The sequence below is a fragment of the Panonychus citri genome, unplaced genomic scaffold (assembly GCF_014898815.1).
Source record: "Panonychus citri isolate SS breed McGregor unplaced genomic scaffold, ASM1489881v1 Contig00040, whole genome shotgun sequence".
Classification (NCBI taxonomy): Eukaryota; Metazoa; Arthropoda; class Arachnida; order Trombidiformes; family Tetranychidae; genus Panonychus; species Panonychus citri.
In genome coordinates this window covers 561614-576293 of record NW_026515445.1, presented here as the reverse complement: position 1 = coordinate 576293, position 14680 = coordinate 561614, and the positions used below count along the sequence as shown (strand labels likewise).

General features: G+C 34.0%; 4 protein-coding genes across 4 annotated transcripts; 3 read left to right on the top strand and 1 right to left on the bottom strand.

Moving 5' to 3' along the window:
• The first annotated feature begins 229 nt into the window (after window positions 1-229).
• LOC128397848 (cytochrome P450 307a1-like) lies at window positions 230-2583 on the top strand. The gene is made up of 6 exons (XM_053358612.1): window positions 230-467; window positions 548-805; window positions 877-1105; window positions 1165-1326; window positions 1415-1845; window positions 2150-2583. Exons 1-6 carry the CDS (start codon window positions 362-364, stop codon window positions 2524-2526), a joined length of 1563 nt encoding a protein of 520 aa, XP_053214587.1. The 5' UTR covers window positions 230-361; the 3' UTR covers window positions 2527-2583.
• A 649-nt stretch (window positions 2584-3232) lies between these two features.
• LOC128397900 (cadherin-23-like) lies at window positions 3233-5013 on the bottom strand. Its single transcript, XM_053358673.1, has 3 exons — window positions 4993-5013; window positions 3656-4631; window positions 3233-3470 (listed from the first exon to the last, which is right to left on the bottom strand). The coding sequence occupies exons 1-2, from the start codon at window positions 5011-5013 to the stop codon at window positions 3660-3662; spliced, it is 993 nt and encodes a 330-aa protein (XP_053214648.1). The 3' UTR covers window positions 3233-3470; window positions 3656-3659.
• Window positions 5014-7548: 2535 nt separating this feature from the next.
• Window positions 7549-8904, top strand: LOC128397844 (uncharacterized). Its single transcript, XM_053358608.1, has 3 exons — window positions 7549-7922; window positions 8006-8465; window positions 8539-8904. The coding sequence occupies exons 1-2, from the start codon at window positions 7783-7785 to the stop codon at window positions 8340-8342; spliced, it is 477 nt and encodes a 158-aa protein (XP_053214583.1). The 5' UTR covers window positions 7549-7782; the 3' UTR covers window positions 8343-8465; window positions 8539-8904.
• Window positions 8905-11783: 2879 nt separating this feature from the next.
• Window positions 11784-14515, top strand: LOC128397841 (cytochrome P450 307a1-like). Its single transcript, XM_053358604.1, is given in 7 exon segments — window positions 11784-11968; window positions 12037-12294; window positions 12365-12593; window positions 13137-13304; window positions 13376-13812; window positions 13886-14059; window positions 14062-14515. Coding segments are annotated over 7 exon segments (1587 nt in total). The 5' UTR covers window positions 11784-11859; the 3' UTR covers window positions 14274-14515.
• Window positions 14516-14680: the final 165 nt, after the last annotated feature.

Genomic DNA, 14680 nt, shown 5'->3' with positions numbered 1-14680 from the left:
GATTTACTATGCAATGATGATAAATTTATCCGAAGGGAGGGGAAGATGAAAGAGATATGATCGGAGTTCGTATTTTCCTTGACGCTGTTATTATTCAAATTAAATTCAAATTTCAAATTAATCGAAGCAATTAAAATAAAAGCAAAGCACAACCGAAAAAAAGAAAAATGGACATTTATTGTCTGATATCATCTAACACATGATTCGAGCCCAAGGGTTTGGTTGCTGGTTGATTTATATCCTTTTTATAAATCCTTTACCTTGATTTAATTATTCACAATCAAATCGAAATTTACGACTAATCACTTGATAATAGTCTCCATTTCATGTTTGATCACCGAACTAGAACTGAAACATCAGAATGGAACTTAGCTTTTCATTTATTTACATGATCATTTTTTCTGTGACCATTCTGTACATTTTGTCTAAATTTCTCTTTCGACCCAAACCTAAATTTGGTAAAAATGGTAAGTAAAAAGTGATTAGAGATCGTCTTGATTTGATTGTTTGGTAATGTGCTATTGTTTGAATATTGTTACTTCTTCAGCTCCGTCACCTTTTCGATTACCGATCGTTGGTCATCTTCATCTATTAGCGAAATATCCCGATGAGCCATGGAAAGGGTTTGAGGAAATTCGCGAAAAGTTTGGTGATGTGGTTGCGCTTAAATTAGGAATTTTCGATACAATTATGGTTTCGTCTTTCGAAACAATTAAGGAAGTTCTGATTACCAAAGGAAAATTCTTCTTGAATAGACCTGATTTCTATCGATTCGAGTTAATGTTTGGTGGTGATCGAGAAAAAGGTGAGTCTTGTAATCAAAGTTAAATGAGTGACGATTATTGTTTTGAATGATTGATATTCGATCTCTATTAGCTTTACCTCTATGTGATTGGTCCGAAAAGCACAAAAATACTCGAAGCTTTTGCTTAATGGCGACGGCTCCCAATCCATTATCATCATCATTCGAAAGACTCGATAAAGTGATAACTTCAGAGATGGAAAGTTTACTCAAATTCATTGGGTCATCTGATAAAATTCTGACCAAATGCTGGACAGGACAAATCACAACGAACATTTTTACGCAATATCTTTGTGGATCAAGGTAAATGTATTAATTTAGAAAAATCATCTAATTAAACTTAATTATCAATAAACATTCAGATTGGAATATGGTGACCCTGAACTTATTATTCAAAGCTATCGTTCCGATTACACCCTTTACGACATAAGTGCAAGTAACACTCCCATTGACTTTCTACCTTGGCTAAAATCTTTGGGATTTTATCGAGAAAGTCTAGATAAGTTGAAGAGTACCACAGCACAGCAATGTAAGAAATAACCATTTAAATGGAGTAAAAACTTTCTGTGTATTCGAATATTCATTTTAATAATTTTTCCACTGAATTTGTAGGAAATGGGTGGACGATTTCTTGGTAAAACCACGTATAGCTCAGCTCGAAAAAACTCGTGAAGAAGGAATGGAAGACTTGGACGGTAATGATTCGAAGATGTTTTTAGACCAAATGCTCGAATACTATTACGAGAATCCAAAGGAGTTCTGTTATTCCCATGTAGTGTACTCTTTAAGTGATTTAATTGGAGCTTCCAGTGCGATATCTAATCTTATCATGAATATCATTGGTCATCTAGCTATGGATGAAGAAGTACAAGAGGAAATATACCAACAAATCGAGGCCACTGCTCGTCAACATAAAATTGATACTATAACCTTGAAGCACCGACCTCATATCCCACTGGTCGATTCCTGTGTTCTGGAAGCTCTGAGATTTTCATCTTCACCAATTGTTCCTCATGTATCAACTGAAGACACAACAATCGGAGGTAAATAAAATATACAGCCAAAGACTTTGAGTTTGCAACCTTTTTTAAATCATTCACGCAGGTAAAGATAATCAATGAGAGATAATTTTAATCGAGAGATATGATTATAAGAAATGTCCTTTCATATTAACTATGTTATCTATTAAAATGGTCATCTGATTAGCTATCAATTGTTATCTTTATCTGATTATCATTAACTGCGTGAATGATTTAAAAAAGGTTGCAAACTCAAAGTCTTTGGCTGTATAATATTTCATTGAAATTGAAAGATATTCATTGATCAATCTTTATTTGTATTTTCCAGGTTACTTTGTACCAAAAGGAACAATGATTTATTTCAACAATTGGCCGTTGAACTTTTCTACAAAACGCTACACTAAACCAGAACAATTTATCCCTTCTCGATTCGTATGCCCTTCGGACGATAATAATAACAAGACAATGCAGTTAAAAAAGCCCGAAGTTCTCATACCCTTTTCAATCGGTCAGCGAACATGCCTTGGATTCAAGATGACCAGATACATTTCGTTTAGCTTTATGAGTAACCTTTTGCTCCGATATAAGATCGCACCAGAAGATTCAGTTGAAACAATCACGGATCATATTAAAATTGGAGTTCTGGCTTTGAGAACCGATGATTGTTTCCGTGTTAAATTAATTCCAAGAGCAAAACAACAGTAAATTATTGAATTTTCTTGATTGTAACGTTCTAAAATAATAAAAATTACAATTAATATAGACGTCCTTTGCAGAATGACCTTGAAAAGAGAAAAAACCAGGTCATTTTTAAGTTCGCCCAAATTTGACTCAACGGTATTTGGACTTTTGTTGAAAACAAATTTGACGAAATCTTTTTCTCGAATAATTAAAATGCGAACTGGAACTGAAGATGAGGCTGATTTTGTTTGGTCAGGATGGATTGTGATCGCGTCAACTGTTAATAAAAAGTAACCTCCGACGAACGATTTAAGTGTCATATCATTACGAAGGATTCCATTTGTCCGTCCAAGGTCAAATACGTGTGACATGTTCGGTGTCACTTTGTTTCCATTGATGAAAATTGCAGAGCCAATTGAATATTCAATTGTATTTCCGTTACTTATTGAATCGGTTGGATCGGGATCAAGAGCGTTAAATGTTAGTAAGTCAGAATGGACTGGAGTGTCCCAACGAATTCCTGTTAGAAAATAGTCTTGACTGATTTAGGTGGATTATCATCAATGTCTTTTAGAATTATTTTAATCTCCACTTGGCTCAAGTCATTTGGATTATAAGAGGAACTTGTAGCTTGAACTACGAGTGTAATTGTTTCAATCGCTTCTCGATCAAAACGTTTACCAATTTTAATTTGTCCTGAATTATTGAAAGTCTCATTTACGATCGCTCCTTCAACTGACTTGTAATTAATGTAATATTGGATAATCGAATTGGAGCCAATATCATCATCGATTGCTTTTAGAGTTCCAATTAATGAACCAATCGGTTGCTCTTCGTCGATCTCCCAAGTCATTGGAGAATCGCCGACACCTCGATTAAAATGAGGTGAGTTATCATCAGTATCGTTCAATCGGATTACCATAATTCGTTGGGATTCTTGAGGTGGATTACCAAGATCAAAAGCGACTCTAATTTCAGGGAAAATAACAATAAAACAATTAATCACAAAAATCAATTTCAAGACGTAAATGATTGAGCATGAGGAATAAAAATATCATTTAGACAACTGATTGATACCATTTTAGGCAAAGATGCCATATTTAAATTATAACTAGTGAACGACCAAAAAACGAAGGTCATATTAGGTACTTACAGAATTAAAGAGTAATTTTGTTTTCAGTCAGATAGATGATTTCATTTTCAGCGGGTCGTACGAACCTTGGGACACCGTCGTTTGCAGCGATATCACCGATTATTATTGAGAATTTGGTATGTGATGAGAAAGATTCACGACCTGAGTCTCGAGCAACAATATGAATAATATAAGGATCGATTCGACCTTTTCCCGAAAGCGATTTATTCACAAATAGTTCACCGGTTGATCGGTCAATGGTAAACAGCTCTTCCCTTGGATCGGGAAAGTTTTCAAGGAAAGCGATCTCATAGTAAACTTGTCCATTTCTACCTTCATCAGGATCGATTGCTGATACTGATCCAGCACGAGACCCAATGGGAGCGCTTTCAGGGACAATAATTTCATACAAATCACGCGAAAATTTTGGTGAGTTATCATTAACATCGATCAATTCAATCACGACAGAAACTGTAGTTTTCCTGTTGCCACCTCGAAATCCATTACCTTGCGATTTCATTGAGACAATTGAATCGTCGCTATTTTTGTCACTTTCCTCACGGAAATTGTCAATTGCTGTTGCTTGTAAATTGTAAATCGATTTTCTTTCCCGGTCAAGGTTGGCCCCTTGTCGAATTCTGAGAATTCCACTTCGATTATTAATCTCGAACATATCAGAACCATCTCCTGATAGGTGATAGCCTATTGAACCAAAAGGTCCAGAGTCACGATCAGTAGCAGAAACTGTTAGAACAATTTGAGGCCATTTCGCTGTCTCCAGAACGGATGCTCGATAATTGTCCTGCAGAAAAACGGGCGAGTTATCGTTCACATCAACAACAGAGACTAAAATGTTTGCCACTGAGGTGAACTTTTCTCCGCCAAGATATTCCTCTGAACCTTTTGCTGGCTGACCAACGGCTTCGACGGAAAATTTGATCTGCTTAACAATTAGTGATTCGTAGTCAATACGACGATTAATTGTTACCACACCTTTCTACTATTAAAGTAATAGTTCAGCAATAAAAGAACTGAAACTAAAAATTTAGATTTTTCAGAAATCAGAAATTTGTCATAATTCTCTGATTGTTGTATTTTGCATTCTATCAATAATTCAAAATTGTTTATATCTAAAAATTGATAGTTCGTTTTTAACTCCCAATTCGATTGCTCCATAATTTCCTATCTGAATTTAAGATGAATTATATGATTCGATGTCCACTTATTTGTAGCTAGTTTCTGAATTCGATTAATTCATATTAAAATATCAAGGTCATTCCGGTCATTCTGTTAGGATACGGTTTCAAGCTCATTTGGTGGTCACAATCGAATTCAGTTGCAATCATTAGGCTCCATACGCGTTTACAACTTTTTGACATTTTTAGTTGCAGAGATATATCGGTTTTGATGCGGAATCCTTTTAATTCAACTTTCATCAATTTGCTCGTAACAAAAAGCGTAAGAGTCAAAAAACATTTTTGATTTAGTTGCATATTGGTTTGATATAAATTTGAATCGATTGTTACCACCAAATGACCTTCAAACCGTATCCTAACAGAATGACCGGAATGACCTTGATATATTAGTATGACAATTGAGTATGGCCCAAACTAACATAACTCGAGTATGGGGTCTCAACACTCAAAAACAAAAAAGTTATTCGAGAAAAACTTGGTGAAATGCCCTGTATGTTGTAATACTTTCGGCAGGATAACCAATCAAACACATGAACATGTAGGTTTCAACCACTGATTCGCGTTAAGCTAAATTCTGTCACAAGGAATAAACAAAGATAAAAGTAGGGGATGGGCTCATATTCTCCGACCGAATTGAAATCTTTTATTTACTGTTTATATCGTTGGCGGTGAACGAACGAACGCTAAGAAAAGTTTTTCTTTCCCAAAAATTTTCTTAGCTCAATACAAATAGGCTCTTTTCTTATGCAAATTTTTTCTTTCCAAAAAAATTTTCTTATTGGAAAATCCTAATGTCAAATTAATCGTCGATTCTAGGAGTCAATAAGATCGTATACTAATCGATTAGTTAATCGTTAGTCAAACTAATCGTCATCTTTATTTTCGAACAAATCAAAATTCTACAAAGTGTCAACACAATTTTATTTTTAAAAGTTATTTTATTCTGTTTCAACTACTTGTTAACTCTTTTATTGTTTTTTTATCAGTACGGTGTTGCAATCCACAACAACTCATACAATGGAGAAGATAATTTTATCTAGTGATGAAAGTGATAGTAATTCATCCACATCAAAAAAAGAAAAGCTCATTCATCAGCATCAACTAATCATCTTATTATTAAAAAACGGAGAACAGTAAGAAAAATTATTACTGAATCACAACTCAATCTACAAACAGTAGAATTAAGACGAAAAGAAAGGGAAAGATTATTTCGACTTTCACAAAATCCAAAATTAATTCAATCGACAGTTCAATTAGAACCGCAGAGTTTAAAGATTCACACTGATGACAATTTCAACAAAAGGGAGCCTAATGGTAAAGTGTTGATCAATGTGAACAGTCTAAAAATGGAGCCGCCAATATATTTGAGTAAGAAAATTAGCAAAATAATTAAACCTCATCAAATTGGAGGAGTTCGCTTTTTATATGATGTGATCACTTGACAGTCATAGGAGAGGTGGAGGTGGCTGTATTTTAGCCCATGCTATGGGCCTAGGGAAAACTTTCCAAGTGATCACATTTGTTCAGTTATATTTACAATATACAGAAGCTAAACATGTCTTGATCATAGTTCCTGTTACTGTGATAAAAATTGGCAAGACGAATTTGAGAAATGGTTACCAGAATGAATTCAACGACTCACCAAATATCCATCTTTTCCTAGTCTCAACAAAAGCAGGTTCTTTAGGAACGAATCTTATCACAGCAAATAGAATTGTACTTTTCGACAGTTCTTGGAACCCATCTCATGATGCACGTGTAGAACGATTCCAAATGAACGAATTGAACATTCTTGGCCAACTACAGATTGTCAATTATAATAAACTGATGATAATTTTCCCCCGCCAATATTTAATCAATGTTATTTGAATTAATTCTTGGTTAATTGTTCAATTTTTATTTCAATGGGAACCACAAGGTAACTTAATAAAAAGTATTAATGTTTGATCATTTGAAAGACAAACAATTAACTTTTTCATGTCAATTTAACAACAATCAGTAGATCACAAGTTGATCATTGAACAGTGAAAGTGTTTGCAATTGTAATGATAATAATGTGATAACAGTCACAATTAATATCGATGATTGTGATTAACCAAGTGTAACCAAAAATTAACCAAATATCATTTTGATTAACGATTAAATAACGCTGATTAGGTTAATCATATTAAATCATGATCGTATTTCTCAATTATCCAATTAATTCACGTTTTTGATTTTCTTCATTGAAAAGATAAGTAAATAAGAACGAAACGAAAGAACGAAGTGAACGAAATGAAAGAACAGATTGATGATTCTAATAAATTTCGTTCAGATATCGACAAAAACGAAGTGATAGAGTTTGGATGGAACAAAGGTCCAAATGTTTGAGTTCGTAATCGTTGATGTCGATTGAATTTGCGAAAAGTCGTTAAGATGCTCTTATGAATTGTACGAACAGTATTGGCCCTCAGGAGTTATGAGTTTGTCAGGTTAATATTCAATGCCGATGAGGCACTAAATTTATCAGAAGGGAGGGGAAGATGGAAGAGATATGATCTGAGTTTATATTTCCATTACGCTGTTTATCATCCAAATTAATCGAAGCCATTCAATCAGAGCACAGGAAATCGAAAATAAGGAATGATGGACATGTATTGTCTGATATCATCTAACACATGATTCGAGCCCAAGGGTTTGGTTACTGGTTGATTAATCTCCTTTTATAAATCCTTTACTTTGACTTGATCATCCACAATCAAATCGAAAGTTACGACTAATCACTTGATGATAGTTTCCATTTCATGTTTGATCACCGAACTAGAACTGAAACATCAGAATGGAACTTCTTAGCTTTTCTTTTATTTACATGAGCTTTTGTTCTTTGGTCATTTTGTAATTTAGAAAAATCATCTAATTAAACTTCATTATCGATAAACATTTAGATTGAAATATGGTGACCCTGAACTTATTATGCAAGGCTATCGTTCTGATTACACCTTTTACGAACTAGGTGTAAGTAACACCCCCATTGACTTTCTACCTTGGCTAAAATCTTTGGGATTTTATCGAGAAAGTCTAGATAAGTTGAAGAGTACCACAGGCACAGCAATGTAAGAAATAACCATTTAAATGGAGTAAAAACTTTCTGTGTATTCGAATATTCATTTTAATAATTTTTCCACTGAATTTGTAGGAAATGGGTGGACGATTTCTTGGTAAAACCACGTATAGCTCAGCTCGAAAAAACTCGTAAAGAAGGAATGGAAGACTTGGACGGTAATGATTCGAAGATGTTTTTAGACCAAATGCTCGAATACTATTACGAGAATCCAAAGGAGTTCTGTTATTCCCATGTAGTGTACTCTTTAAGTGATTTAATTGGAGCTTCCAGTGCGATATCTAATCTTATCATGAATATCATTGGTCATTTAGCTATGGATGAAGAAGTACAAGAAGAAATATACCAACAAATCGAGGCCACTGCTCGTCAACATAAAACTGATACTATAACCTTGAACTTCAAGGCTTGAAGCACCAACCTCACATCCCACGACGTCGTCATGGTGTGGTCGACGCTTGCGTTCATGAAGCTCTGAGATTCGCATCTTCACCAATCGTCCCTCATGTATCAACTGAAGACACAACAATCGGAGGTAATTACAAGAAACAATATTTCTATAAAATTGAAACATTGTTCATCACTTAATCTTTATTTGTATTATTCAGGTTACTTTGTACCAAAAGGAACAATGATTTACTTCAACAGTTGGCCGTTGAACTTTTCTACCAAATTCTACACTAAACCAGAACAATTCCTTCCTTCTCGATTCGTATGCCCTTCGGACGATAATAATAACAAGACAATAAAGTTAAAAAAGCCCGAAGTTCTAATACCTTTTTCGATTGGTCATCGAACGTGCCTTGGATTCAAGATGGTCAGATACGTTTCGTTTAGTTTTATGAGTAACCTTTTGCTCCGATATAAGATCGCACCAGAGGATTCAGTCGATACAGTAAAAGAGCAAATTAAAATTGGGGTTCTAGGTTTGAGAACGGATGATTGTTTCCGTGTTAAATTGATTCCAAGAACAAGACAAGAGTAAATTTTTAAATTTTCTTTATTGTAACGTTCAAAAATAATAAAAGATACAGTTAATATGTTCGTAAGTCAGAATGAACTGGAGTGTCCGCTTAATTTTAGATATTTCAATGAAGGTCGAGCTTGAACTACGACTGTAATTGTTTCAATCTTTTCTCGATCAAGATGTTTACCAATTTTAATTTGTCCTGAATTATTGACAGTTTCAATTACGATCGCTCCTTCAACTGACTCGTAATTAATGTAATATCGGTTGCTCTTCGTCGATCTCCCAAGTCATTGGAGAATCGCTGACACCGCGATTAAAATGAGGAGAGTTATCATCAGTATCGTTCAATCGGATTACCATAATTCGTTGAGATTCTTGAGGTGGATTAACAAGATCGAAAGTGTTTCAATATATTGAATAGCAGAGAAAAGACAAAAAAAAATGAATCACAATAATCGATTACAAGATTAATGATTAGACACAAAACATCATTTAGATTTTCGATCGGTATTAATTGAGGAAAAGATACTTAATTTAAATTGTGATATTTAAATAAGTATTCGTGGGTATTTTGAGAAGAATTCTGATTGGAAATTTTTAATGGTAAATTCGATCCTCGGGAGGTTATGAGTTTAGGTTGAGGGTGAGTTTGGAGTGCAATTACAATAAGGCGCTAAAGTTATCGAAAGAATCGTTTCGAAAAGGAAAGTAGGATGAAAAGACATGAATACGTCGCAACTTTTTCCTTCAGCTTTTATCTCTTTAAATCATCGAGGTTCGAAAGATGTAATCAAGTAAAAATCTGAAACAAGGAATGATTTTTGTGAAATTTTTGATCTCGCAAACAATCTAACACGTGATTTGCACTTAAGGGCTTATTTGCGACTTTTTACCATTGAATCTTTTTTTATAACTTAATCGAAATTACAATCATAAACACCATTTCAATCAAAAAGTTTGTTGAAAAAACTTGAAAATCCAATTCGTTTAAAATAATGGACTTACTTAGCTTTTCAATTATTTACACGATCTTTTGCTCTGTGATCATTTTGTACATTTTGTCTAAATTTCTCTTTCGACCCAAACCTAAATTTGGTAAAAATGGTGAGTAATTGATGATGAGCGCAATTTGATTGTTTGTTAATGTGCTATTGTTTGGATATTGTTACTTCTTCAGCTCCGTCACCTCCTCGATTACCGATTGTTGGTCATCTTCATTTATTAGCGAAATATCCTGATGAGCCATGGAAAGGGTTTGAGGAAATTCGCGAAAAGTTTGGTGTTGTGGTTGCGCTTAAATTAGGAATTTTCGGTACAATTATGGTTTCGTCTTTCGAAACAATTAAGGAAGTTCTGATTACCAAAGGAAAATTCTTCTTGAATAAACCTGACCTCTATCATTTTGATTAACGATTAAATAACGCTGATTGGGTTTGTTGTAAATAAAGATTGTTGAATGGATTGATGAGAAAAGAAAGAAGATATTAATCTTAATCAATTCTCTTTCTCTGTAACTTAAATTTGTTTACTTTTGATTGACTAAATTTGTATTCAAATAATGATAACAAGGAAAACCAAGCGATCAACATGATCGCTTTTCTGAATAATTTTAGAAGATGGAATTCATGAATGTCATCTTTTCTGTCTTTTTTCTTGAAAATTTTGTCAACCTTAATTTAAACAGAGTAGTTAATCGTATCTTTGATTAACCTCTCAAAGTTTTAATATCCCAGGGCGTGCGGTTGATACAATTGAAAAACTTACATGAATCTGATGCTCTTTCTTTTCTCTTCCCCTTTCATTGCCCCGAACGTCATAATTCATCCCTTCTCTCTCTCTTCCCCTTTTCTCTTTCTTTTCCATCTAATCCTCTTATTAATCTAATTAACATTTTAATTTGGTCAATTTAACGCCCCATTTTTTTCATTAATTAATAACTTTTGACCCTGACCCCTTATGACATTGGCTCTATTTTTTGTTGTTGAAGATTTTTGTCTTGTTTCTGTTGATATTTTTTCCATGTCTGTACGACTCCTAGTTTTTCTTAAATCTTCATATAAAAAATCGTGAATCGTAATAATTGTTTGTTGATTGTTGATTGTTTGTTGATAATGATTGATTAATAATAATTTAATTAATCAACATCGATAAGCATTTGCTTCAACAGGGTTAATCATATTAAGTCATGATCGTGTATCTTAATTATCAAGTTATTTCACGTTTTTGATTTGCTTAACAGAAAAGATGATGAACAGTCTTATTAATGAGCAATTAAAATGATTTAATTAGTGAGTTAATGATGATGATTGTTGAAAGAACAGGTTGGTGAAATTTTGTTTGTTCATATCGATAATTATTGTGTAATACTAACCAATTCGAGACAATTATCGATCAAAAATTTCGATTGTTTATCGAAAATCTAATAAATTTCGTTCAGAGATCGACAAAAACAGAGGGATACAGTTTGGGCCAAAGTTTGAATGAGATGAAAGTCTAAGTGCTTGAGTTCGTAATCATTGACATCGATTGAATTCGCGAAAAAGTCTTTAAGATACTCATATGAATTGCAATTTGAATTTGAGAATTGGCCCTCAGGAGGTTATGAGTTCATCGGGTTATTAAGCAATATCGATGAGGCACTAAATTTATCAGAAGGGAGGGGAGGATGAAAAAGATATGATCGGAGGTCATATTTTACTTGACGCTGTTTATCACTCAAATTAATCGAAGCAATTGAAATGAAAGCGCAATCGAAAACAAGGAATGATGGACTTTATTGTCTGATATCATCTAACACATGATTCGAGCCCAAGGGTTTGGTTGCTGGTTGATTTATATCCTTTTAATAAATCCTTTACTTTGACTTGATCATCCACAATCAAATCGAAAGTTACGACTAATCACTTGATGATAGTCTCCATTTCATGTTTGATCACCGAACTAGAACTGAAACATCAGAATGGAACTTCTTAGCTTTTCATTTATTTACACGATCTTTTGCTCTGTGATCATTTTGTACATTTTGTCTAAATTTCTCTTTCGACCCAAACCTAAATTTGGTAAAAATGGTAAGTAAAAGTGATTAATGATCAACGCAATTTGATTGTTTAGAAATGTGCCATTGTTGTTTCTTCAGCTCCGTCACCTCCTCGATTACCGATTGTTGGTCATCTTCATCTATTAGCGAAATATCCTGATGAGCCATGGAAAGGGTTTGAGGAAATTCGCGAAAAGTTTGGTGATGTGGTTGCTCTTAAATTAGGGATTTTCGATACAATTATGGTTTCGTCTTTCGAAACAATTAAGGAAGTTCTGATTACCAAAGGAAAATTCTTCTTGAATAGACCTGATTTCTATCGATTCGAGTTAATGTTTGGTGGTGATCGAGAAAATGGTGAGTTCTGTAATAAAAGTTCCATGCAATTTATTAGAGTTTTTAATGATTGATATTCGATCTCTATTAGCTTTACCTCTATGTGATTGGTCCGAAAGGCACAAAATTACTCGAAACTTTTGCTTAATGGCGACGGCTCCCAATCCATTATCATCATCATTCGAGAGGCTCGACAAAGTGATCACTTCAGAGATGGAAAGTCTACTCGAATTCATTAATTCATCTGATAAAATTCTAACCAAATGCTGGACAAGACAAATCGCAACGAACATTTTTACGCAATATCTTTGTGGATCAAGGTAAATAGTAAAATTTAGAAAAATCAGCTAATTATATCGGGTGACCGAAAATGAGTGAGCATCTCAAGAATGGTAGGTCCTAGAATAAAATTTCAAACGCAATTGAAAGCGCCATCGATCAAATATAAATCGTGAATTTTTCGGAGTTCAAGTGCAACTGTGGTTCTTATTTAAAGGCCAAAATCGCGATTTTCTCTATGAGAAATTTATAATGGGAAAGTTAGATAGCAATTTTCGTTGATTTTGGCCATGTTAGATCTCAATAACCTTACTTCAGATAATGATGAGCTCAGGTATATGAGATAATAGGTCAAAAAGAATAACTTTTGACCAAAAATTTTGAGTCCAAAGTCAACCGTTCGCTTTTCAGGCCACTCGATATCTTGAGAACCGTGCGTCCTAGAAAAAAAAGCCGAACATTTTTGGACTCAGCGTCAAATTTACTTTCTTAAAATGTATAGAAACGTGGGTCCAAAACTTAAGGCTCGCGAGATGCTCACTCATTTTCGGTCACCCGATACTTCATTATCAATTAACATTCAGATTGGAATATGACGACCCTGAACTTATTGTTCAGAGCTACCGTTTTGATTATATCTTTTACGATATAAGTTCGAGCAATAGTCCAATCGATTTTTTACCTTGGCTGAAATCTTTGGGATTTTATCGAAATGCTCTCAATAAGTTGGAGGAAGTAACAAGCTCGGCTGTGTAAGAAAAATAAGAATTAGAATTTTTAGCAAAAAGTCAATTAAATTACACAAAATTCTTTTTATAAATAGGAAATTTATCGAAGAGATCTCGGTAAAACCAAGAGTAGCCCAACTCGAGAAATTGTGGTCTCAAGATGGAAAACACAATGACTTGGACCATAATGGTTTGACACTCGCTTTGGACCAAATGTACAGATACCATTTAGAGAATCCAAAGGAGTTTTGTTATACGCATCTTGTTTATTCTTTGAGTGACCTTATTGCAACTTCCGGTGCGATCTCTAATCTTCTCATGATTATCATCGGCCATTTAGCTATGAATGAAGAAGTACAAGAGGAAATATACCAACAAATCGAGGCCACAGCTCTTCAACACAAAACTGATACTTTAACCTTGAAGCACCGACCTCATATCCCACTGGTTGACTCTTGTGTCCTGGAAGCTCTGAGAATCGCATCTTCACCAATCGTCCCTCATGTATCAACTGAAGACACAACAATCGGAGGTAAATAAAAGATATAATATTTCATTCAAATTGAAAGATCGTTCATCAACTAATCTTCATTTGTATTCTTCAGGTTACTTTGTACCAAAAGGAACAATGATCTATTTCAATAATTGGCCGTTAAACTTTTCTACCAAATTCTACACTAAACCAGAACAATTCCTTCCTTCTCGATTCGTATGCCCTTCGGACGATAATAATAACAAGAACATGCAGATAAAAAAGCCCGAAGTTCTAATACCTTTTCAATTGGCCATCGAACGTGCCTTGGATTCAAGATGACCAGATACATTTCGTTTAGCTTTATGAGTAACCTTTTGCTCCGATATAAGATCGAGCCAGAAGATTCAGTTGAAACAATCACGGATCATATTAAGATTGGAATTCTGGCTTTGAGAGCCGATGATTGTTTCCGTGTTAAATTAATTCCAAGAACAAGACAACAATCAACAGGCATTTGAAACTTCAATTTTTCTGTTAATGATTTTCGATTAATTCATTTGCTTAATTCTTTCAAAAGTTTTTCAAATGTTTTCAGACACAATTAACTCAATAAAATCTCTGTTTATCAAATTAATTAACTAAAGATATTTGTAATTAGACGAATGGTTAAATTAGATTGAGTTTTGAAAAATTAGATACGAGAATTTTAAATTATCAATTTAAGGTTACGATCGACTGATTCAATCAATTAATAAGTTGAACTTGAATCAAATCGCATCTTCACCATTTAATTTAGTTTGAAATAATGATAATCAATATCGTCATTTGAATTGTTGATGATGATTGTTGTTTTTCGTTTTACTCTTGATCGCTTTAGGTCCACTCTCAGGTCTTTTTCTGTTGCTGTTCGGCTGTCAATTAACTG

Bases quoted from the DNA above. Each gene is read 5' to 3' on its own strand.
- LOC128397848 (XM_053358612.1), top strand. From the start codon at position 362: ATGGAACTTAGCTTTTCATTTATTTACATGATCATTTTTTCTGTGACC. The intron at 1,327-1,414 runs GCAATGTAAGAA...CTGAATTTGTAG, and splicing joins TTGAAGAGTACCACAGCACA to GAAATGGGTGGACGATTTCT. The intron at 1,846-2,149 runs GTAAATAAAATA...TGTATTTTCCAG, and splicing joins TGAAGACACAACAATCGGAG to GTTACTTTGTACCAAAAGGA.
- LOC128397900 (XM_053358673.1), bottom strand. From the start codon at position 5,013: ATGTCAAAAAGTTGTAAACGC. The intron at 4,632-4,992 runs GTATGGAGCCTA...CTTTAATAGTAG, and splicing joins TGTCAAAAAGTTGTAAACGC to AAAGGTGTGGTAACAATTAA.
- LOC128397844 (XM_053358608.1), top strand. From the start codon at position 7,783: ATGCAAGGCTATCGTTCTGATTACACCTTTTACGAACTAGGTGTAAGT. The intron at 7,923-8,005 runs GTAAGAAATAAC...CTGAATTTGTAG, and splicing joins AGTACCACAGGCACAGCAAT to GAAATGGGTGGACGATTTCT.